We start from the raw sequence: 26,466 nt of genomic DNA, 5'->3' as shown, positions 1-26,466 counted from the left end.
TAGACTTGGAGGTCTACACTGCTAAATTTATAGTGATTTAGGCTAAGAATGCAATGAGATACTGATATGTAATTATAACCCTGATGAGGAACTTAATACTATAGTTCTGGGATGAATATATTGTATGGTTAATATAAATGTACCTTCTGCCAGTATTGATGGACCCCAATTCTGAGCATAAGGACCCAGATGTGGAGCTCATGTTCCTACTGAGTGTACTAAGTGCCCAGAGGGGTGTCTATCACAGCTATAGGAAGGGTTCGTTCTAAATGGGGTGGACATTTTCATCATGCTGACCCCTATCTTTGTGCATAGTGCCAGCGTGATGATTGTCCTATTTGCTGTAATGAAGCTTGTGTGTGATGAGCCCAAAGTGGCTTATGGGGCCCCTCCAATCTATATGGGAGGGGTGGAACCAAGCATTCTGGGTATTAGCTATATAAACTGTGCATTGTCTGTAAAGGGTAGACTCTCAGTCCAGCAGTCAAGACTGTTAGGCTGACTGTTTCATTTTTGCAATAATTAATCGATATTAAATAAAGATGACTGTTTGAAGAAATTACCAAGTCTCTCTCAGTACTGAATTTCCACGACATGAGTCAAAATCATCATCAATCTTCTGGTCCTGCAGGAATACAGGTTTGGACTATTGTTATTCACTCAACAATACAAACATCAGGCCTAATGAGTGAAATAAAGAAACTAAATTGTATAATCATTTCAAACATGCTTTTCTCAATGTCTATAGAAACTTGTTGACTTATTCTGGTTAGCGATTTTCATTGAATAGGGCTTTATGGTCTGCTGTTTTATGTACCGTACTCTACAGAGTCATACTGTGTTTCTACCTTATGTAGATTAAGGGCTTATGACTTCTCTACATTCCATACAACAGTAAATCACACCCTGCGTTGTTAGTGTTACTGGTAAACCTGAACTTCTCAGACAAGCCTCTAACCCATCCCACTTCCAGCAGAAGTATATCCTCATTCGGTGTACGTCTCACAAGCTATCAACATCAGCGAGAGCAGAGCAAGTAAACTGGTACCGTAAGTAGTATACCTTTATTCTATTAATACTGTATACAGTTGAAGTCGGAAGTTTACATACACTTAGGTTGGAGTTGTTAGGGTTTGTGCCTTTCCTCCTTCTCAATCATCATTGGCTCATTGGTGAAATTAGAATTATGACAATATATTTAATTAAATCATTCAAAAACCTTTATTAATGCAATTGCAGACAGAAGTTGACAATCAGGAACATAGCACGCATGTTTCCGAGTAAGTTCTGCATCAAACTAAAGGTCTCCAGTTGTTTTATTAAACCCTAAATCGCGCCCTAGTGATGTCACTGCCTACATCATCATCCTCTACTCCTGGGACCAAAACCATGCCTACAAAGCTGTAGAAACAGGGCCTTTATTGTTAGCTAAACACTTTATTGTGGAATGTTTGCCCAGTCTTATCTCCTTCACTCCCCTGCAGAGTTCTGTCTAATAAAATATATCTACGAGGTCAGTACAGGTGCATCAAAGCGGGGACAGAGAGAGACTGAAAAACAGCTTCTATCTCAAAGCCATCAGACTGTTAAACAGCCATCACTAACATTGAGTGGCTGCTGCCAACATACTGACTCAACTTTAGCCACTTTAATAATGGAAAAATTGATGTAATAAATATATCACTAGCCACTTTAAACAATGATACTTTATATAATGTTTACATACCCTACATTACTCATCTCATATGTATATACTGTACTCTATACCATCTACTACATCTTGCCTATGCCATTCGGCCATCACTCATTCATATATTTTTATGTACATCTTCTTATTCATTCCTTTACACTTGTGTGTTTAAGGTAGTTGTTGTGAAATTGTTAGGTTAGATTACTTGTTGGATATTACTGCATGGTCGGAACTAGAAGCACAAGCATTTTGCGACACTCGCATTAACATCTGCTAACCATGTGTATGTGACAAATAAGATTTGATTTGAAAGGCCGCTCAGCAAGGAAGAAGCCACTGCTCCAAAACCGCCATAAAAAAGCCAGACTACGGTTTGCAACTGCACATGGGGACAAAGATCGTATATTTTGGAGAAATGTCCTCTGGTCTGATGAAACAAAAATAGAACTGTTTGGCCATAATGACCATCGTTATGTTTGGAGGAAAAAGGGGGATGCTTGCAAGTCGAAGAACACCATCCGAACCGTGAAGCACGAGGGTGGCAGCGTCATGTTGTGGGGGTGCTTTGCTGCAGGAGGGACTGGTGCACTTCACAAAATCAATGGCATCATGAGGATGGAAAATTATGTGGATATATTGAAGCAACATCTCAAGACAGTCAGGAAGTTAAAGCTTGATCGCAAATGGGTCTTCCAAATGGACAATGACCCCAAGCATACTTCCAAAGTTGTGGCAAAATGGCTTAAGGACAACAAAGTCAAGGTATTGGAGTGGCCATCACAACACCCTGACCTTTATCCCATAGAAAATGTGTGGGCAGAACTGAAAAAGTGTGTGCGAGCAAGGAGGCCGTCAAACCTGACTCAGTTACACCAGCTCTGTCAGGAGGAATGGGACAGAATTCCCAACTTGTTGTGAGAAGCTTGTGGAAGGCTACCCGAAACGTTTGACCCAAGTGAAACAATTTAAAAGGCAATGCTACCAAATTGAGTGTGTAACGGTCGTTGTAATGGATGGACCAAGGCGCAGCGGGTTGAGTGCTCATTTTGACGTTTATTTTAAATAACCACGAACACTTCACAAAAACGGACGACAACATAACAGTTTGCAGGCTAAACCTAGCAGTGCAAAACAACCTCCCACAATTCCCAAAACAAACATAGTCCTAATTATAGGACCTTCAATCAGAGTCAACGATAACCAGCTGCCTCCAATTGAAGGCCCCAATCCCAATTACTAAACATAGAAATAAACACCCTAGAAACAGACATAGAACTATACAACATAGAACTAAACAAAAAACCCCGGAAACATAAATCAAACGCCCCTCTACATAAACACACACTCAAAACCATATAAAACAAATACCCCCTGCCACGTCCTAACCAAACTCTAATTACAAATAACCCCTTTACTGGTCAGGACGTGACAGAGTGTATGTAAACTTCTGACCCACTGGGAATGTGATGAAAGAAATAAAAGCTGAAATAAATCATTCTCTCTACTATTATTCTGATATTTCACATTCTTAAAATAAAGTGGTGATCCTAACTGACCTAAGACAGGGAATTTTTACTAGGATTAAATGTCAGGAATTGTGAAAAACTGAGTTTAAATGTATTTGGCTAAGGTGTATGTAAACTTCCGACTTCAACTGCACATTGTGATTTTGACAAGGTTTATCAGACTTTTAGAAGGGTCAAGGACATGGTTATATGTGAATATGGATAGAATACCACTCTTATAGGACAGGATTAAACTGGATGTTTCATGGGTGTGGTTAGGAAGTTAGTTGCTTCAAGTAGAAGACCCTCATGAGACCATAAAACATGACTCAAACACATATCTTGAGACAAAAAGTAAACATTGTCGTGAGAGGAGTGTTGAAAAATAAAGACAGAAAGTTGCATATATACAGAGTGTGAAACTTTCTTTCTGTATTTTTATACAGTTTACTCTCTGCTAGTCAGCACCGCTACATAAATTGGGTATGCGTCAGCTCATCCTTTTTACAGAAAACAGGAAGTGAACATAAAGGACAGACAGTATATCACTTTTGTGTGATAAATAAAAATCTTCAATCTACTGGTTCTGCAGGAATGCAGGTTTGGAGTCGTGTTATTCACTCTACAGTACAGTGTAGGCCTACTGAGTGAAATAAATAAACTAAACTGTATAATAATTGTCAAACTTTTTACATTGCCCATATAAACTTTTGTTATTGTCTTATTCTGGTTACTTTTTTTCATTTAATTAGGGGCCAGCTGTTTATGTACAGTAGCTACTCTATAACGTACTGTACATCTGTAGTGTACATCTGTTTTCTCTCATACTGTGTTTCTACCTTCCTTGTTTAGATTAAGGGCTTATGACTTCTCTACATTCTCCATTCCCTTTCCACAGTAAATCACACCCTGCATGGTACTGGTAGACCTGAACTTATCAGACACGCCTCTAACTCATCCCACTTGGGTATAAGCTGTCTCAACATCAGCAAGAGCAGAAGAATATCCTATCCCGTAAGTAGTATGGCTTTAGTTTGTATAGATATAGTATACACTGTGATTTGGAAAAGGTTGAAACTTTTAGAAGGGTTAAGATCAAGGAGGATATGTTGTGTGTAATGAAATAACGATATGAAATGATGAGGAAAACACTCATAGGACAGGATTCAACTTGATGTTTACTGGGTGTAGTCAGGAAATGAGTAGTTTTGAGCAGGAAACCTCATGAGAGCGCATAACATGAACCAAAAATAGATCTCGAGACAAAATGTAAACATTGATGAAAGTAGTTTAGTGAGAGTATAAAAGACGGAGGCACTAAGTAAAGTTTGGTTAGTGTATCGTAGACTTCCTTATCAGTTGTGCTTGTGAAGTTTAGTGTATGGTACTATTTTCAGTGTGAACATTGTTTTCTGGTGATTTAAATAAAGAAGTACATTGTCTTTATAGGGAGTACAACAAACTATTATAGTCAATGTACAGTAAATATGAATAAAGCTCTGGCAAGAGTGGAAGTGAAACATCAAGTCCATGCTTCCTAGCAAAGCTTCTAAAAGCATACACAGCAAGCCCATGTCAGCCCAACACGGGCCAGTCTACCCCAGCCTGTTCTGCTGTGTGATGCCCTAAAATAATATGATCTGCATGTGACATATGAGAAACGTAACAGTTTTTCTTGTAAAAATATGTATGATAGTAACAAGTTGGTGGGCATGTTTGCTGCGGTTTATCTAAAGTCTATTACAGATAACTTCCTCCATGTCTTATCCTCAATGATCTACAAAGCTGCGTTCCCACTGCACGTGGCCGAGGGCTAACAGCCTCCATGTCTTATTCTCAGTGACCAACAATGGCTGTTCCTGAGCTGCTGCTGGCCACTCTGAATGATTTGGGCAAAGCAGAGCTGAAAACATTTATATGGTACCTTCATCAAGGCGTGGAAGGTTTCCCTCAATGCATCCCAGTGAGCCAGCTGGAGTACGCTGACAGAGAGGACACTATCAGTAAGATGGTGGGGACCTACCAACCTGAGGATGCTGTGAAGATTACACTGGAGATCCTGAGGAAGATGAACCAGAACCAATTAGCTGACACGTTAAATAATAAATGTAAGTGTGATGAGACATACAGTCTTTGCTTACTATCTATCTTTTTACATTTTAGCAGACACTCTTATCCAGAGCAACTAGGGTTAAGTGCCTTGCTAAAGGGCACAGACACATGTTTCACCTAGTCAGCTTGAGGATTTGAACCAGCAACCTTTTAGTTACGGGCCTGACACACTTAACCACTAGGCTACCTGCCACCTCTTTTTAGGGAAATTATGAAATATCATTATTTATCTTGTAGAATTAGAAAGCTTATCTCAAAGTAAACTTTTTAAGAGTTGTATTTACAGTAACTTACTTTGAGTCAACAAGTGATACATCTACCATATTCTGCTATAATATTTTATTTACCATCTCTCTGTGTCTCTCTTGCTCTCTCTCCCCCTAGATGGCCCTGTTGGAGCTCTAGGAGATGGTTTTAACATGGGAGCATCTTCTTCAGGGAGATCTACAGGACATTTTCAGCCAGGTGTTGTATTTTATCATTTCTCTCTCCAGTCCTCTTTAGGCTTATCTTTATTGGCAATAATAAAATGGTACGGTATATATCCACCATTGTGGATATGGTAGTTCTCAATGACATGATTTTGTGCGTTATATGCAGTCAGATTGATCATTATTTGCAAATCTTGATAAAGATTAGCAAAAAAAGACAACAATACTATATAATATAAAAATATAATATAATATAAAATAAACAATACAAATACTGAGCTATATGGTAAGTTTAAAAAAAGGAGGAAATTGTATTATTTTATTCTAATACAATTGTTTAGAGAAATATACATTTTTAACAAGTGATACAAAATAAATCTAAAAAAGATAGGGGTCAAAATGATTGGCACCCCTGTTTTCAATAATCTTGCCCCCCCCCCCCTTGCGAGGATAATTACACTGAGCCTTTATCTAAAATGTTTTATGAGATTGGAGAACACGTTGGGAGAGATATTAGATCATTCCTCCATTCAAAACCTTTCCAGATCCTTGATATCCTTTGCCTGCTCTTATGGACTACCTTCTTCAATTCAAACCACAGGAGATTGAGATGGCAATTGCACAATGTTGATTTTGTGGTCAATTGATTTTGATTAGTGCTTGGGGTTATTGTCTTGCGGGAAGTTTCAGCCTCCTGACAGAGGCAACCAGGTTTTTGGCTAAAATGTCCTGGTACTTTGTAAAGTTCATGATGCCGTTGATCTTAAGGGCCTCAGGACCAGTGGAAGCAAAATAGCCCCATAACATCAAAGATCCACCACCATTGTCATGTCTACTCCCGCTCCTCCTCTCGTTGTCACCAGTTTACCCATTATTACACACACCTGTCACCATCATTACACACACCTGTACCTCATGAGACTCACCTGGACTCAAATGAGTGTAATTTGATTAATTTTAGGAGTTGAGAAATAAAGTTGACATGATAAGTAACATTCACCTCTTTCATATTGTGGTCACGCAATGTACATTTAGTTTATTATTACTAGCAATATTGATTTGATAAAATCCACTTTGTTTAAAAATATTGTTGTGGACCACCTGCAGTACATGCATGGACACCTAGGGGGGGTGCAGACCCCAGTTTTAAGACCCCATGTAATGTATAGACATGCCCTTTAAAATTGTATAATTCAGTGTGTCTGATTATCCATTTGTTGTGTCTCCTCTCTCCCTCTCTCTCTTGGGGGCCCTGTTGGAGATCTAGAAGATGGTTTTAGTATTGCGTCTTCTTCAGAGAGCACTTCATTGGAAGGTAATGAAGTTATGGAGATATCTTCAGCCAGGTCTTGTATTGTATAATTTTTTATCTCCTGTCCTCTTTAGACTTAAATGTATTGACAGTTAAATAGGAGTAAACATGCACCAAAGCCTGATAGTGTTTTATATGTATAACGTTGATGTTATATATCCACCATTGTGATATACAGTATCTGTCGTTCTAAATTACAAGACTGTGTTTGATATATATGCATGATGTTATCCACTCATAGGTCATGCATTACCTCCTGCCTCTAATACATCGCCTGGGACTGGAAGACAATCAGCTGAACTTGGTGAGCTTCCAACTATTTGACATGCTTGTTAAAACCACTGAAGCAACTAAAAATCGAATTGATCAGAGAGTATTCCCCTTTTTGGTTCCCAATTTACAATGGCATGTAAGCAACATATGTCCAATTTCAAAACTCCTCACAGATTATGTTAATTGATAAAAGCAGAATAATTTCATGAATCAGTCTGCGAACTGGGTAATTGACTCTTTCCCCCTCTTAGTAGGGAAACAGACCAGGCTTACTGGCATATAACTAGAATTTAACATTTGTTCTGGCCTCTGGGGGAAGGCAATGGAGTTATTGAAAAATATCAAACTGCTTTTATAGTGATTGTGATGTCAGACAAAAAATATGCAGCCTGTAACTGACCATTATATTCTCAATGGGCTGTTGGTTTCCTCTGTTTCAGATACGAAATCAAATAAAGATGTAATGTTAACGTATGACATCAATCAAATTCTGGGACATGGTGCAGATGGAACCATTGTGTACAAGTAAGACAATTGTTACATAATTGGTGTAATGGGTGTAATCTGTTTTTGTGCCTTTACAAAACACCTTTTGAGTTTAGTAACTTCCTTTACCCTTCTCTGCCCCCTAGGGGTACGTTAGGTGACCGTTCTGTGGCTGTGAAGAGGATTCTTGTAAACTTCTTGAAATTAGCAGAACGGGAGGTCCAGCTGCTTCTTGAGGTGGACAGTCATGTAAATGTGGTCCGATACTTCTGGACTGAGAAGGATGGGCAGCACCAGAACATTGCCATTGAGCTGTGTGCTGCATCACTGAAGGAGGTGCAACCTCACTACCCCACCCTCCCCATCCCCCTTTTCTCCCTGACAGTTTAACTCACTCCCAGTTAATGTTTTTGTCTCCTCTTTCAGTATGTGAAGGACAATAATTTTAATCGCCATGGACTACAGCCTGTGGAAGTGTTAAAACAGACGATGCGAGGACTGGCACATCTGCACTCTCTCAAAATAGGTAATAATCAGATTATGCTCCTCCGTCCACTCAGTCATCTTCTACACACAGGAGGTTGGTGGCACCTTAATTGAGAAGAATGGGCTCTTGGTAATAACTGGAGTGGAATGGTATCAAATACATCAAACATGGTTTCCAGATGTTTGATGCCATTCCATTTGCGCCGGCCCGAGCCATTGTTATAAGCTGTTTTCCCCTCTGCAGCCTCCTGTTACTTCTACTTGCCCCTTCTCAATATACTCTCAGCAGCAATAAAGTGCACAGTATAGGTAGTGTTCAGAGAATACAACATGCTTTCAATGAAAATCGTATATAAAATGAAATTCAAGACTAATGAAATTTAAAGTGACACAGTAGAGCAGTTTTGGTGACTGATCTGCCTAATATTTTCTCCCCAGTTCACAGAGATGTGAAGCCCAACAACATCCTGTTTTCTATCCCAGACCACCATGGCCAAGTCATTGTCAAGATCACAGATTTTGGGATGGCTAAGAAGTTGGAAATGGGCAGACAAAGCTACAGCATGAGTTCAGGAGCCATGGGAACCGTGGGCTGGAATGCCCCAGAGGTCCTGAAAAAAGACAGCAAAAACAACCCTGTAAGTGGCCCTTTGCAGTTTTGATAACTAATTTATCATTCCTTTATTCAGTGGTGTTTCTAGGCATAAGCGACATGTCTACTTAAACTGCAAAAAAGACTCCATCCCATGACAAAATGTGTAGAACTGCGGGAAAGTAGTAAATATAATTTAAAGCTGCACATTTTTCTTGCCTCTGCCACGAGGGGGGCCACTAACATGTTTTGCATGCGAGGCGGGGGTGCTGCCCCCCAACCAAATCTTGCTTCAATCATTGGATTATCAATAATAATATTGTATATTATCAATATTTCCTTATCTTCACTTTACTTTATACTACGGAAGTGGATCATAGCAGTTGTAGTAGTATACACGCTTAGAAAAAAAGGTGCTATCTAGAACCTAAAACCTTTTGGTTCCAAGTAGAACTATTTTGGTTTCATGTAGAACCCTTTCCACAGAGGGTTCTACCTGGAACCAAAAAGGGTTATTCAAAGAGTTCTCCTACGGGGACAGCCGAATAACCCTTTTAGGTTCTAATTTGTATAGCACCTTTTCTTCTAAGAGTGTAGTTGAGTTGGATGTACAGTATATTGGTCATTTGTGGTGATTTTATAATAATAAAGTATATTATCTGGGCTGATTAAGGCACCTCTGTGTCTTCCTCTACAGACCAGTGCTGTGGACATCTTCTCTGCCGGCTGTGTGTTTTACTATGTTTTAACAGGAGGAGAACATCCCTTTGGAGATATGGAAGATGAATTTGATGTTGCCATTAATATCAGACAAGGACAATTCAGCCTCGTAGGATTACAAGGAGACAAACACGGTAAGGCCACAGCTTCTTCTCTGCAGTTCACACTGCAGGTCATGCACTCTGATCTGACTGATTTCCCCTTTTCTGAATAGTAACTAATTCACAGTAAAGACAAATGGGTTTTGTAACAGTGTCTTGTATCTTTAGAAGTCATGTTTGAAAAGAAAATATATTCCTCATTAATGATTGCAACTGGGTTTTTATTCTGTGAAATCATCCAATAGCTATAGGAAATACTTTAGTCACAATGTTTTTAAATAACCAAACATTACCTACATAATTTTGTATTAAGGATCTCCATTAGCTGCTGCCAAGGAAGCAGCTACTTTTACTAGGGTCCAGCAACAAAGGCAGATACAGTGCATTTGGAAAGTATTCAGACCCCTTGACTTTTTCCACATTATGTTTCGCTACAGCCTTATTCTAAAATTGATTTAAAAATATATATAATCCACAATCCACACCCCATAATGACAAAACAAAAACTGTTTTTTTGAAATGTTTGCAAATGTTTTAAAAATAAAAACGGAAATAATACATTTACATAAATATGGACCATTTACTCATTACTATGTTGAAGCACCTTTGGCAGCGATTACAGCCACGAGTCTTCTTGGGTATGACACCACAAACTTGGCACACCTGTATTTGGGGAGTTTCTCCCATTTTTCTCTGCAGATCCTCTTAAGCTCTGTCTGGTTGGATGGGGAGAGTCGCTGCACAACTATTTTCAGGTCTCTGCAGAGATGTTCGATTGGGTTCAAGTCCGTGCTCTGGCTGGGCCACTCAAGAACAGACTTGTCCCGAAGCCACTCCTGTGTTGTCATGGCTGTGTGCTTAGGGTCATTGTCCTGTTGGAAGGTAAACCTTCATCCCAGTCTGAGGTCCTGAGCACTCTGGATCAGGTTTTCATCAAGGATCTCTCTGTACTTTGCTCTGTTCATCTTTCCCTCGATCCTGACTAGTCTCCCAGTCCCTTCTGCTGAAAAACTTCCCCACAGCATGATGCTGCCACCACTATGCTTCACTGTAGAGATGGTGGCAGGTTTCCTCTAGATGTGACGCTTGGCATTCAGGCCAAATAGTTCAATCTTGGTTTCATCAGACCAGAGAATCTTGTTTCTCATGGTCTGAGAGTCTTTAGGTGCCTTTTGGCAAACTCCAAGCAGGCTGTCATGTGCCTTTTACTGAGGAGTGACTTCCGTCTGGCCACTCTACCATAAAGGCCTGATTGGTGGAGTGCTTCAGAGATGGTTGTCCTTCTGGATGGTTATCCCATCTCCACAGAGGAACTCTGGAGCTCTGTCAGAGTGACCATCTGGTTCTTGATCGCCTCCCTGACCAAGGGCCTTCTCCGCCGATTGCTCAGTTTGGCTGGGCGGCCCATTTAAGAATGATGGAGGCCACTGTATTCTTGGGGACTGTAAATGTTTCAGACATTTTTTGGTACCCTTCCCCAGATCTGTGCCTTGACACAATCCTGTCTCGGCGCTCTACGGACAGTTCCTTCAACCTCGTGGCTTGGTTTTTGCTCTGACGTGCAGTGTCAACTGTGGGACCTGATATAGATGTGGGCCTTATATGCTAGGTGTGTGCCTTTCCAAATCATGTCCAATCAATTTAATTTGCCACAGATGGACTCCAATCAAGTTGTAGAAACATCTCAAGGATGATCAATTAAAACAGAATGCAACTGAGTTAAGTTTTGAGTCTCATAAAGGGTCTAAATATTATGTAAATTATTTATTTTTTACATTTGCAAACATTTATAAACGTGATTTCGCTTTGTCATTATGGGGTATTGTCTGTAGGTTTATTTTTTATTTAATCCATTTTAAAGTAAGACTATAACGTAACAAAATGTGGAAAAAGGGAAGGGGTCTGAATACTTTCCAAATGCACAGTATATACACAATTTAAAATATTACATTACATTTCATAACACTTTTCACAACACATTGTGTGTGCCCTCATGCCACTACTCTACCACATATCTACAATACAAAATCGATGTGTGTGTAGAGTACGTGTGATCAAATTGTATTAGTCACATGCGCCGAATACAACAGGTGTAGACCTTACAATGAAATGCTTACTTACGAGCCCCTAACCAACAATGCCGTTTGAAAAAAATATGGATAAGAATAAGAAACAGGTAATTAAAGAGCAGCAGTAAAATAACAATAGCGAGACTATATACAGGGGGGTACAGAGTTAATGTGCGGGGGCACCGGTAAGTTGAGGTAATATGTACATGTAGGTAGAGTTATTAGAGACTATGCATAGATGATAACAGAGTAGCAGCGGTGTAAAAGAGGGGGGGCAATGCAAATAGTCTGGGTTGCCGTGTGTGTGTGTGTGTGTGTGTGTGTGTGTGTGTGTGTGTGTGTGTGTGTGTGTGTGTGTGTGTGTGTGTGTGTGTGTGTCTCTTCACTGTCCCCGCTGTTCCAATAGGTGTATTTTTATCTGTTTAAAGAAAATCGTATTCTACTGCTTGCATCAGTTACCTGATGAGGAATAGAGTTCCATGTAGTCATGGCTCTATGTAGTACTGTGCGCCTCCCATAGTCTGTTCTGGACTTGGGGATTGTGAAAAGACCTCTTGTGGCATGTCTTGTTGGGTATGCATGGGGGTCCGAGTCATGTGCTAGTAGTTTAAACAGACATTTAAAACATTTACCTGGAGCTAACTCTGCAAATACTGTAGATATTTATAAGTGGGGACACAAACAATGAGGGCACCATCCAATGTACTTATGCATAAATCATCAGATACATTTTTATGTCATTTGGAATATAACATATACTTGGTTTTACCTGCATTAAGTACCAATTTCAGTTTAATAAAGGCTTTCTGCAAGGAAATAAAGGCAGATTAAAGCTCTGACAGAACCTGGTCAGCCATCGGGGAAATAGCATACACAACAGTGTCATCTGCATACAGGTGAAAGTGATTGCTTCTTCTTCAGACAAACCAATATTGTTCATGTAAACAGTAAAAAGAACTGTGACAATACAGTGTACTGACATAGATTGGAGGTTTGCTGGTGTGGGATGGAGTACTTCTCAACGGAGCGCCTGACATCACACTATGGTCACATTCTTTTAGTTGTTGGCTTGTTGTCGTCACGTCAGGCTCTGGGTGTGTTCTCTTCTGCCGTCTAAGTCTCGTGTTGGACTCGAGGTAGTAATCTTGGAAAGTCAGCTCCTCAGCAAAGGAACACATGGCGAGGTAGGTGTGCAGCAGCAGGTGGGGGAAGCGGGAGGTGAAGTAGGAGACAAAGTCATCAGGGATGGAGCTCGAGTCTCCTGGACCTCCATGTTGCTTATAAAATGTAATTTACACACATTTAGTTTCTTGTGTCAGATTTTAAGTTTTAAACCCCCTCATGGTGAATATGTTTGGTCTTGTCTATCCCAGAGGACATCGTGGCTGAACACCTGATCAAATATATGGTGACGAAGGAGCAGCAGAGGAGGCCTTCTGCTGAGACTGTGCTCAATCACCCTTTCTTCTGGAGCCTGGAGCAACAGCTGAAGTTCCTCAAGGTGTTAGTCAATTAGAATTGGTCACATCTAGATATAAAAGAAAATCAAGCCATTTTATTCCCTGAAGAAAGCTCACCACAATAACTACAATGGGGATACAGTAAATATAACTACAAGAGGCAATACTATAGCCCTCCTTCTAGCTGTCTGTCTTTCTGGAATCTCCATTGAAGATGTTTGTCCTTGTCATTGATGAGAACATTATGGATACCAAGTTTGTCAGACAATGGATCATCTTTAACCATTGGTTAAAATAGCCCGTAGCTCTTCAGAGAATGTTCATGAAGTCTCTTTTTTCCTGGCAAGCTGAAATTGTTTCTTTATATTAAACTGGAATACAGTGGAGCAAAAACAGTCAGTCAGGTACTCAGGCTCGTAATCAATGACTCTATTGGCTACAAAGCTAGAAGTTAATAAATTACATATTTGAGTAATTAAAGCCTTGTTTTCCCATATAGGATGTGAGTGATTGGATTGATGCACAGTCAAAGCTGAAGCGGTTGGATGACTCAATCATCAATCAGCTGGAGTCAGAGGCAGAAAAAGTGGTCAAGGGGAACTGGATGGAACACATCACTAAAGATCTGCAAGAAAGTTAGTGTCTGAGGATCAGTATTTGAACACCAACAGACTGTGAGGCCTTAATATATTTGAAGTACTGTATATCACAGCCACTTTAGCCTGGTCCAACTCAAGAGCACCATGACTGGCATGACAATGATTGACAGAGGTGTTGGCTAAAACAGATCTGGACCAGGCTACAGCAACATCTCCTTTCTTGGTGGAATCACAAAATGATAGCCTCTTATGATGACATAATTCCAGATAAATTATTGCTATACTATATATGTAGTTATTGTTTGCTTACTGGCTGTCACTCCTTCCTCTGCAGATCTAAAAAAACGCAAAGGGGCATATAAAGAGGTCTCTGTTGTAAGTCTTCTACGGGCCATAAGAAACAAGGTAAGTTTATTCTGTCCATTGGCAATGTATTACATCATATCTATTGATATGATATGTATTATATTATTCTAGTAGTTGTATATTATCGAATAAAATGTTACTGGTCTCGTGCAAATTTTGCAGATGTTATTGCAGGTGCAGTGAAATGCTTAGGGAAGGATCCACATTTACATAATGGGTACCCGGAGGAAAATGGAGGAGGGTGTCGTGTCTTTGGCATCATTAAATTGAAGACTATTTTATCAAATCAATTCTCTGTAGTTATTATAAAGTGATTAAACTAATCATGTAAATGTAATTAACTAGGAATTTGGGGCACCAAGGAAAATCTTCAGATTACAAAGTTATACTTTTCCTAATATAACTCTTCAGATATTTTAATATCTGATCAATTAGTCTTCTAACTAATGAATTATTCTTTACCTCACGTTAGTCTCATTCCAAACATTGTAAACTGTTGGTTATCTGCACAAACCCAGCCTTTACTATGAATCATCCATACACCAATTGTCGTAATCATTTATTTACTAACTAACTAAATAATCACAGAAATGCACAAACAAACAAACACTAGATATGGTTGCAAGGACATGATAGGGGAGGTTCCCTAGTGGGCCAAGCCGATATGACGGCTTGGTGGACAAAGGGAAGTGTGGGTGTGGACTGAGAAGGGCGCGAAAGACAAAAGAGTCACTATACAGTTGATAATTATATGAATTTAAATGCTAATCCTTTGCACATGAACGCTCATTCATTCGGGAATAATTGCAATCAATATATATTTACGCTCAGTGTGTCGTGATGATCTCTGTTGGAATCGTCCGTCTTTCTGTTGGAAAGTTCATCCGCGCATCTCTCTCTCTGCTTTCCTGAAGTATTCAATGGTTAGAATGGATACGTCAGAGTACCATTCAGAAATGTTCTTATAGAATAGATGTTTCGGCGGTTGGCGGTTTTCGCATTCCAGGTTGACATAATTTCTAGCTGCAGACTAGTAATTAGTATAGAATATTGGCTCTTATTCTGTCGGGATCGATAGTCTCAGAGTTTAACCATTTCCAGCCGTGCAGCCAATGCTCCACGTGGTTTGGTTAGGAATTCAACAACTATTACAACCTTAGCTTATACTGAGGTTTTTATGGTCCCTACTCAAACCTTTGCCCTCTCTGTGACCGAGGTACGCATGTTCTCAAGAGGATTTCTTCAGGTGGGGGTTTTATTCGTAACAGTAGAAAAGGGCTGTCCCATGAGCCAGATGTTTATCAGGCTATATCAGGCAATATACCTTTATATCACTGTGTGCTCGACGCCAACCCTCATCCCTGATTCTCCACTGGGCATGCAATATCAAGTGTGCCTATAGGCTATTTAGTGTGGTCTCAATCAAATGATCCATAGCCTATCGGCTACAAAGTGCATGCTTGGCGAAGCACAGGGCAAAGTTATATTTCTATGATAGCTGCTGGGATGGTGTAAATAAAACTAGGCAGCATTACACACTGCAATGGATATTCCAACCCTGAGCCCTGGTCTGCTCTGCTCTTGCTGATCAAAAACTTGTCAAAAGCTTTTTCCGAATATTTGGTGATTAGGCTTAGTGTCACGCCCTGACCAGAGAGAGCCCTCGGGTTCTCTATAGTGTTTTAGGTCAGAGTGTGACTTGGGGGGTTTCTAGTTATTTTATTTCTATGTTGGTGTATGTGTATGGTTCTCAATTAGAGGCAGCTGATAATCGTTACCTCTAATTGGGGATCATACTTAGTGTGTCCTTTTTCCCACCTGCTTTGTGGGATATTGTTTTGGTTTATTGCCTATGTGTGCTAAGTAGTGCACAATCGTTAGATCTTTGTTGTTTTGAAGTTTCACCATAATTAAAATGTGGAACTCTACTCACGCTGCGCCTTGGTCCAATTATTTATTCGACGGTCGTGACAGAATATCCAACCATTACAGGACCAAGCATCGTGCCCAGGAGGTAAAGGAGAGTTGGACATGGGAGGAGATACTGGGTGGATGTGAGACCCTTCCTAAGCGGGAGTCGCCGAGGAGTAAAGGAGGACAGCGACGACGCCGGGGTCCGTGGCCACAAACAACCCAAGGGAAACCCCAAGATTTTTTTGGGGGGGGGCTCAAGGGGCGGTCGGCCGAGCCGAGGAGAGAGCCAGAGACCGCCTGGGAGTTGATGGAGCAGTGTGAGGAGGGATATCGGAGATAGATGTTGGCTAGGAGTATGCTGCAGCGCAGGTGTTTTGAGGAGCGTATCATCAGTCCTGTGAAACCTGTGCCAGCTCCACGCACCAGGCCTCCAGTGCGCCTTCCCAGCCTGGTAAGTCCTGTGCCGGCTCCCAGCACTCAGCCTGAGGAGCGTGTCATCAGTCCAGTGAAACCTGTGCCGGCTCCACGCACCAGGCCTCCAGTGCGCCTTCCCAGCCCGGTACGTCCTGTGCCGGCTCCCCGCACTCGCCCTGAGGAGCGTGTCATCAGTCCAGTGAAACCTGTGCCGGCTCCACGCACCAGGCCTCCAGTGCGCCTTCCCAGCCCGGTACGTCCTGTGCCGGCTCCCAGCACTCGCCCTGAGGAGTGTATCATCAGTCCGGTGAAACCTGTGCCGGCTCCCCGCACTCGTCCACCAGTGCATGTGTACAGTCCGGAGTCTCCATCGATGGTCTACAGCCCGGAACCTTCAGCGACGGTTCACAGTCCAGATCTTCCAGCGACGGTTCACAGTTCAGAGCCTCCAGTGACGGTCCACGGTCCGGAGCCTCCAGTGATGGTCCACTGTGCCAGTGCCCAGTCCAGGCACAGGGTCCAGTCCCGCTCCGTGGCCGGAGCCTTCCTTTGCATCGGTGCCCAGTCCAGGCACGGCGTCCAGTCCCGCTCCATGGCCGGAGCCTTCCTCTGCGCTGGTGCCCACTCTAGGCACGGCGTCCAGTTCCGCTACATGGCCGGAGCCTTCCTCTGCTCCGGTGCTCAGTCCAGGCACGGCGTCCAGTTCCGCTCCATGGCCGGAGCCTTCCTCTGCGCCGGTGCCCAGTCCAGGCACGGTGTCCAGTCCCGCTCCATGGCCGGAGCCTTCTTCTGCTCCGGTGCTCAGTCCAGGCACGGCGTCCAGTCCCGCTCCATGGCCGGAGCCTTCGGGGTTCTCTATGGTGTTTTAGGTCAGAGCGTGACTAGGGTAGTTTCTAGCTATTTTATTTCTATGTTGGTGTATGTGTATGGTTCTCAATTAGAGGCAGCTGATAATCGTTACCTCTAATTGGGGATCATACTTAGTGTGTTACCACCTGCATTGTGGGATATTGTTTTGGTTTAGTGCCTATGTGTGCTTAGTATTGCACGATCGTTAGATCTTTGTTGTTTTGAAGTTTCACCATAATTAAAATGTGGAACTGTACTCACGCTGCGCCATTGGTCCAATGATTTATTTGACGGTCGTGACACCTAGCCTATGTTCTGTTCAGTTTGAGAAGGAGAGAGCGAATATGAGAAGGAGGACCGGAGGCCAACTTTGATAGCTTTCTAATACTATAATTGATTTTAACATCTTGACCATGTTCCGTTATAATATCCACCCGGCACAGCCAGAAGAGGACTGGCCACCCCTCATAGCCTGGTTCCTCTCTAGGTTTCTTCCTAGGTTTTTGGCCTTTCTAGGGAGTTTTTCCTAGGGAGTTTTTCCTAGCCACCGTCCTTCTTTCACATGCATTGCTTGCTGTTTGGGGTTTTAGGCTGGGTTTCTGTACAGCACTTTGAGATATCAGCTGATGTACGAAGGGCTATATAAATACATTTGATTTTATTTGATTTTATTCAAAACAATATGTTCCTTGCCCATGATGTAGGCCTATTTATCAGACTTATTGACGTCACAATAAGCCAGATTCTAGTAACTTACATTGTGGTGCTGAAACTTGAAGCAGCGGCACAATCAATCGGAAATGGACAGCTCATTGAATTGAATTTATTTTTGGCAACAGACAAATACAACAAAATGCACAATGTGGACCCAGAGGATATCACTTGAGAATGCTATTCATTGACTACAGCTCAGCGTTCAACACCATAGTGCCCTCAAAGCTTATCAATAAGCTAAGGACCCTGGGACTAAACACCTCCCTCTGCAACTGGATCCTGGACTTCCTGACGGGCCGCCCCCAGGTGGTAAGGGTAGGTAACAACACATCCGCCACGCTGATCCTCAACACAGGGGCCCCTCGGGGGTGCGTGCTCAGTCCCCTCCTGTACTCCCTGTTCACTCATGACTGCACAGCCAGGCACAACTCCAACACCATCATTACATTTGCCGAATTTCCCAGCCTATAGGGAGAAGGTCAGAGACCTGGCCGTGTGGTGCCAGGACAACAACCTCTCTCTCAACTTGATCAAGACAAAGGAGATGACTTGTGGACTACAGGAAAAAGAGGACCGAGCATGCCCCATTCTCATCGACGGGGCTGCAGTAGAGCAGGTTGAGAACTTCAAGTTCCTTGGTGTCCACATCACCAACAAACTAACATGGTCCAAGCATACCAAGACAGTTGTGAAGAGGGCACAACAAAACCTATTCCCCCTCAGGAGACTGAAAAGATTTGGCATGGGTCCTCAGATCCTCAAAAGGTTCTACAGCTGCACCATCGAGAGCATCCTGACTGGTTGCATCACTACCTGGTATGGCAACTGCTCGGCCTCCGACCGCAAGGCACTACAGAGGGTAGTGTGAACGGCCCAGTACATCACTGGGGCCAAGCTTCCTGCCATCCAGAACCTTTATACCAGGCGGTGTCAGAGGAAGGCCCTAAAAATTGTCAAAGACTCCAGCCACCCTAGTCAGACTGTTCTCTCTGCTATTACACGGCAAGCGGTACCGGAGCGCCAAGTCTAGGTCCAAGAGGCTTCTAAACAGCTTCTACCCCCAAGCCATAAGACTCCTGAACATCTAGTCAAATGGCTACGCAGACTATTTGCATTGCCCCCCCTCTTTACACCACTGCTAGTCTCTGTCATCTATGCATAGTCACTTTAATAATCTATTAATTGCACATCATACTGATCCTTCAAATAAATACACCTGACCAGCTGTAGTGGGCACAAGGAGCAGTGGTGGGGTTTCCCTTACTTAGACAACCTTGTGCAAATGACAACCTTTTCCTGCTTTTGAAAGCTTGATCTCCAAGGGAAGGCTGTTCCATAGACAAATGCCTGTATGGAAAAAAACGTGTTCTTCGCAGTACAATTTACTCTTGGGACTTTACAAGACATAACACTAGCTCTGGTATTGTGACTCTGTTGGTTATAGACCATATCAATGTGTTTTTTCATGTAACCTGGGGCATGATCATTTAAGATGTCGAACATATGATGCAGTTTAAGTTGGTCCACTCTGGACTTCAAAGGTAACAAGCTCACCTCCCGGAACTCCTGTACCCCTATATGGATCCTAGGGGGGACATTCAACATATAACTGATTACATTATTTTGCATGACCTGCATTTTCTTTTTCAGATTTTTTGATAGCCCACTATACCAAGCAGAGCAGGAATAATCAAAATGACACTGAATCAAGGTTGAGACGAGCATTTTCGTAACTTTATTGTTAAAATTCAAAAGTCACTCGCACATCTGCGCAAAAACCAAGACTGGAATTGGGGAGGGGGCGGGGGGTGTATGAGAGGGTATGCCATAGGCCTGCTTTTGTGGGAAAAAAAATGGAAAAAAACACAAGCCTACCCCTTGTTAGCTTAAGATTTTGAAGAAAATAAAAAAGGATCTGATTTATAAAGTGATCTATAACACGCTTTGGTCCATGCTTTTTTAATGCTAGAAACAAGCTGTAAAATACCAGAGAAAGACTCCGATGCATATGGGGATACAGTGGCTTGCAAAAGTATTCACCCCCTTGGCATTTTTCCTATTTTGTTGCCTTACAACCTGGAATTAAAATAGATTTTTGGGGGGGTTGTATCATTTGGTTTACACATGCCTACCACTTTGAAGATGCAAAATATTCTTTCTTGCGAAACACACAAATAAGACAAAAACAGAACTTGAGCATGCATAACTATTCACCCCCCAAAGTCAATACTTTGTAGAGCCACCTTTTGTAGCAATTACAGCTGCAAGTCTCTTCGGGTATGTCTCTATAAGCTTTGCCCATCTAGCCACTGGGATTTTGCCGATTGTTCAAGGCAAAACTGCTCCAGCTCCTTCAAGTTGGATGAGTTCCGCTGGTGTACAGCAATCTTTAAGTCATACCACAGAATCTCAATTGGATTGAGGTCTGGGCTTTGACTAGGCCATTCCAAGACATTTAAATGTTACCCTTGAAACCACTCGAGTGTTGCTTTAGCAGTATGCTTAGGGTCATTGTCCTGCAGGAAGGTGAACCTCTGTCCCAGTCTCAAATCTCTGGAAGACTGAAACTGGTTTCCCTCAAGAATTTCCATGTATTTAGCACCATCCATCATTCATTCAATTCTAACCAGTTTCCCAGTGTCTGCCGATGGAAAAACATCCCCACAGCATGATGCTGACACCACCATGCTTCACTGTGGGGATAGGGTTCTCGGGGTGATGAGAGGTGTTGGGTTTGCGCCAGACAGCATTTTCCATGATGGCCAAAAAGCTCAATTTTAGTCTCATCTGACCAGAGTACCTTCTTCCATATGTTTGGGGAGTCTCCCACATGCCTTTTGGTGAACACCAAATGTGTTTACTTATTTTTTTCTTTAAGCAATGGCTTTTTTCTGGCCACTCTTCTGTAAAGCCCAACTCTGTGGAGTGTACGGCTTAAAGTGGTGCTATGGAAAGGGATGCTATGGACTCCAATCTTCGCTGTGAAGCTTTGCAGCTCCTTCAGGGTTATCTTTGGTCTCTTTGTTGCCTCTCTGATCAATGCCCTCCTTGCCTGGTCTGTGAGTTTTGTTGGGCAGCCCTCTCTTGGCAGGTTTGTTGTGGTGCCATATTCTTTCCACTATTAAAAATACTGTATTTAATGGTGCTCCGTGGAATGTTCAAAGTTACGGATATTTTTTTTATAACCCCACCCTGATCTGTACTTCTCCACAACTTTGTTCTTGACCTGTTTGGAGAGCTCCTTGGTCATCATAGTGCCGCTTGCTTGGTGGTTCCCTTTGCTTAGTGGTGTTGCAGACTCTGGGGCCTTTCAGAACAGGTGTGTGTATATATACTGAGATCATGTGACACTAGATTGCACACAGGTGAACTTTATTTAACTAATTATGAAGGTAATTGGTTGCAGCAGATCTTATTTAGGGGCTTCATACCAAAGAGGGTGAATACATATGCACGCACCACTTTTTTATTTTTTGAAAGAAGTTATTTTTTTCATTTCACTTCACCAATTTTGACTATTTTGTTTGTCAATTACATGAAATCCAAATAAAGATATATTTAAATTACAGGTTGTAATGCAACAAAATAGTAAAAACACCAAGGGTGTCACGCCCTGACCTGAGAGAGCCGTTTTTCTCTGTTTGGTAAAGGTCAGGGTGTGACATGGGGTGGGCATTCTATGTGTGATATTTCTATGTTGTCTTTTTCTTTGATTGGCCTAGTATGGTTTCCAATCAGAGGCAGCTGTCTGTCGTTGTCTCTGATTGGGAATCATACTTAGGCAGCCCTTTTTCCCTCCTTCAGTGTGAGATCTTGTTTTTGTTCAGCTCAGTAAAGCCTGCAGAACGTGACGTTCGTTTTCATTGTTTGTTGTTTTGATTTCGTGTTCTGAGTTTAATAAAATAGAAATATGAACACGTACCACACTGCACCTTGGTCTACTCCTTACGACGAACATTACAGAAGATCCCACCACCAAGAGACCAAGCAGAGTAGTCCGGAGCAATGGACCTGGGAAGACACCCAGGAGGTAATGGCATCCTGGTCTATTGAGGAGATGAGGAGGAGTATATCCAGGGCTTCGGAGGAATTAGGGGCAGGAGAAAAGCGCCTCCCATGGGAACAGGTGGAGGCAGCGAGAGCACGGCAATGAGGGAAGCACGAGAGGCAGCCCCCCAAACATTTTTTTGGGGGGGGCACACGGGGAGATTGGCAGAGTCAGGTTGGAGACCTGAGTCAACTCCTCGTGCTTACCGTGGGGAGCAAGTGACTGAGCAAGCACCGTGTTATGCGGTGATGCGCACTGTGCCGCCAGTGCGCATTCACAGCCCGGTGCGCTCTGTGCCTGCCCCACGTACCAGGCCTCCAGTGAGTCTATCCAGCCTGGTACGCCCTGTGCCTGCTCCTCGCACTTGCCCTGAGGTGCGTGTCACCAGTCTGACGCCACCTGTGCCAGCCCCACGCACCAGGCCTCCGGTGCGCCTTCCCAGTCCAGAGCTTCCGGAGACAGTTCCCAGTCCAGAGCTTCCGGCGACAGTTCCCAGTCCAGAGCTTCCGGCGACGTCCCCCAGTCGGAGCCTCCAGCGACATTCCCCAGTCCGGTGAGACCTGTTCCGGCTCCACGTAAGAAGCCTCCAGTGATGATCCATGGTCCGAAGCCTCCAGTGATGATCCATGGCACAAAGCCTGTAGTGATGATCCATGGCACGAAGCCTGTAGTGATGATCCATGGCCCAGAGCCTCCAGTGATAATCCATGGCCCGGAGCCTCCAGTGATGATCCATGGCACAAAGCCTCCAGTGGTGATCCATGGCGCGGAGCCTGCAGTGATGATCCATGGCATGGCGCCTGCAGCGACGGTCCCCAGTCCGGAACCTCCTGAGACGGCCTACAGTCTGGAACCACCTGAGACGGCCCACAGTCCGGAACCTCCTGAGACGGCCCACAGTCCGGAACCTCCTGAGACAGTCCACAGTCCGGAACCTTCAACGACGGTCTGCAGTCCAGGGTCTCCAGTGGCGGTCTGCAGTCCAGAGTCTCCAGCGCCGATCTGCAGTCCAGAGTCTCCAGCGGCGATCTGCAGTCCAGAGTCTCCAGCGGCGATCTGCAGTCCAGAGTCTCCAGCGGCGGTCTGCAGTCCAGAGTCTCCAGCGGCGGTCTGCAGTCCAGAACCTCCGGCGATGATCTACGGTCCGGTTCATCCAGCGACGATCCACGGTTCGGAGCTTCTGGCGATGATCCACGGTCTGGTTCCTCCGGCGGCACAAAAGCGGAGGGATCAGCGGGCGGAGTGGGGGCTATGCCCCGAACCGGAGCCGCCGCCATGAGTAGATGCCCACCCAGACCCTCCCCTATAGGTTCAGGTTTGCGGCCGGGAATCCGCACCTTTGGGGGGGGGGGTACTGTCACACCCTGACCTGAGAGAGACGTTTTTCTCTGTTTGGTTAGGTCAGGGTGTGACATGAGGTGGGCATTCTATGTGTGATATTTCTATGTTGGCTTTTTCTTTATTGCCCTAGTATGGTTTCCAATCAGAGGCAGCTGTTTATCGTTGTCTCTGAATGGGAATCATACTTAGGCAGCCCTTTTTCCCTCCTTCAGTGTGAGATCTTGTTTTTGTTCAGCTCAGTGAAGCCTGCAGAACGTGACGTTAGTTTTTCTTTGTTTGTTGTTTTGATTTCATGTTCTGAGTTTAATAAAATAGAAATATGAACACGTACCACGCTCTACTCCTTACGACGAACGTTACAAAGGGGGTGAATACTTTCGCAAGGCACTGTATCATTGTTTGTTTCTTTGACATTGAGGAAGAGCTACAACCTTCTATAGCCGAGGAGACAAAAAATGTACTTTGCTTGGGATGTAATCTAATTCTGTCACTATCAATTGATTAACCTATTCGCTTTCTGAACAATATAACATTTATAAACCCCGACAGCTTTTAGTGAAGACCTTGTGACCTTCTCTCATTGGGTTAAGCCAAGGAAGAAGATCAGCCAGCAGTTAAAGCATACTTTTTTTCTGCGTCTGTAGGCCTGGGATGGAATGGTAGGCCTAACTTTTGAAAGTACCATGCTCAGATTCCTAATGACATCTCAGATTTAATTATTTACAAACAGGGATAGTTTCATTGCAAACAAGACACACTGCAACTCAATATTAGGAAGGTGTTCTTAATTTTTTGTGCACGGTGTATATAACGGTGTGTACAGACAGTATGGACAGTATTTGAATAGAAAATGTGTGTACAGCAGTAGTTATATAGAATGAGCCTTGACTAGAGTACAGTATATACATATGAAGTTGGTAAAACAGTATGTAAACATTAAAGTGACCAGTGTTCATTGACTATGTACATAGGGCAGCAGTCTCTAAGGTGCTGCTACTCGAATGAAACACTATATTGGTATTAGTAGTAACTGGTAACATTAATGCTTATTTCATTATTGAAAAAATTAAGATTGTTATCAGAATTCATCAAATACATAACATATAGACATATTTATTTGTGTGACTAGAGCCTAATTTTAATATACTGAACAAAAATAAACACAACATGCAAAAATGTCAATGATTTTACTGTTACAGTTCATATAAGCAAATCAGTCAATTGAAATAAATGAATTTGGCCCTAATCTATGGGTTTTACATGACTGGACAGGGGCGCAGCCATGGGTGGGCCTGGGAGGGCATAGGCCCACCCACTTGGGAGAAAGGCCCAACCACTGGGGAGCCAGGCTCAGCCAATGAGAATTAGTTTTTCCCCACAAGAGGATGTTATTACAGACAGAAATACTGCTCAGTTTCATTAGCTGTCTGGGTGGCTGGTCTCAGACAATCCCACAGGTGAAAAAGCTGGATGTGGAGGTCCTGGGCTGGTGTGGTTACATGTGGTCTGCGGTTGGGAGGCCGGTTGGACATGCTGCTAAATTCTCTAAAACGCCGTTGGACACAGCTTATGGTTGAGAAATTAACATTCAATTATCTGGCGACAGCTCTGGTGGACATTCCAGCAGTCAGCATGTCAATACCACACTCCCTCAATTTGAGACATCTGTGGCACTGTGTTGTGTGACATAACTGACCATTTTAGAGTGGCCTTTTATTGTCCCCAGCACCTGGGTAAATAAGAATTTGTTCTTAACTGACTTGCCTAGTTAAATAAAGGTTACATTTAAAATAAAAAAATGATCATGCTGTTTAATCAGATTCTTGATATGCCACACCTGTCAGGTGGATGGATTATCTTGGCAAGGAGAAATGCACACTAACAGAAATGTAAACACATTTCTGTGTGTATGGAACATTTCTGGGATCTTTTATTTCAGCTCATGAGACATGGCACCAACACTTTACATGTTGCGTTTATATTTTTGTTCAGTATTGTTAGCTTCACTAAATGTGTGCACGTGACATTCTATAAATTGTATGCTGTTTCCCATAGAGTAACCATTACGATGAAATTCCTGATCTCCATGAGACGTTGGGCTCAATCCCAGAAGGCTTTATGCTCTACTTCACCTCCCGCTTCCCCCACCTGCTGCTGCACACATACCTGGCCATGCGCACCTGTGCTGAGGAGCTGACTTTCCAGAAATACTACTCCAAGTTGAGAGAGGCGTGGATGGTCTATGACACACCCACAGCCTAAGACTCTAGGCTTTGCTTCTATTGTTGTTTTCATAACATGAACCTGCAGTGCACTGAATCCAGAGACATTCCTTCTATGTAGACCAACGCAATGACAATTCCATAACTAGATAGACTGTCAGTTCACTGTACTGTCAATGTACTTTATTGTTGTGATTCAAAAGTGACCTTAGCTTTTTTTAAAGTCTGTTTTTCTATTGTATTCTGTATGAAATAGCATTCTTTATGCATGAATGTATTCCTGATCCAATGTGGACCCTGACACAGGCACATCCAACGGAGACGTTTCTTTATAAGTGCATAGTTGTCCTTTTATTCACTGTACTTTGTTTTGTTTATGTATGTCCATAGATTATTTAATGCTTTATAGATGATGCCTGTACCATGTTTGACTATAATGGCTTTTAGTGCCTCAACTCAATTTGAGTGGTCCACAATGTTTTTATTTTATTTTGTATCTGTATTTTGTATTTTGTATCATTGTGTAGTAAGATGAGAAATAAAGAAACCCGCACACTGCTCTTGATAGTATCACTGCTCTTTATTAAGATTTACGTATCGGCCTCAAGGCCTTCATCAGAGTTCTTTTGAGTGTTTTTAATTGACACCCTTATGTAGACATTGCTCCACCCACATCCGTTCAATGCATCGAATGGGTTTGGAGTATAGGGAAAACAAGCATGTTACCAAATATAACAATGTGCATTTCATAAGTATTCTAAT

General features: G+C 42.7%; 1 protein-coding gene across 1 annotated transcript; it reads left to right on the top strand.

Moving 5' to 3' along the window:
• The first annotated feature begins 564 nt into the window (after positions 1-564).
• LOC123743403 (serine/threonine-protein kinase/endoribonuclease IRE1) lies at positions 565-26,264 on the top strand. Its single transcript, XM_045719992.1, has 16 exons — positions 565-639; positions 977-1,049; positions 4,094-4,209; positions 5,036-5,303; positions 5,692-5,772; positions 7,006-7,053; positions 7,292-7,354; positions 7,764-7,848; positions 7,956-8,145; positions 8,236-8,335; positions 8,734-8,933; positions 9,585-9,741; positions 13,151-13,278; positions 13,737-13,872; positions 14,171-14,241; positions 25,538-26,264. Exons 4-16 carry the CDS (start codon positions 5,045-5,047, stop codon positions 25,742-25,744), a joined length of 1,725 nt encoding a protein of 574 aa, XP_045575948.1. The 5' UTR covers positions 565-639; positions 977-1,049; positions 4,094-4,209; positions 5,036-5,044; the 3' UTR covers positions 25,745-26,264.
• Positions 26,265-26,466: the final 202 nt, after the last annotated feature.

This window comes from Salmo salar, chromosome ssa06, assembly GCF_905237065.1.
Source record: "Salmo salar chromosome ssa06, Ssal_v3.1, whole genome shotgun sequence".
Taxonomy (NCBI): Eukaryota; Metazoa; Chordata; class Actinopteri; order Salmoniformes; family Salmonidae; genus Salmo; species Salmo salar.
Note: the sequence above shows the minus strand (reverse complement) of the source record. Positions and strands in the feature narration are given on the sequence as shown.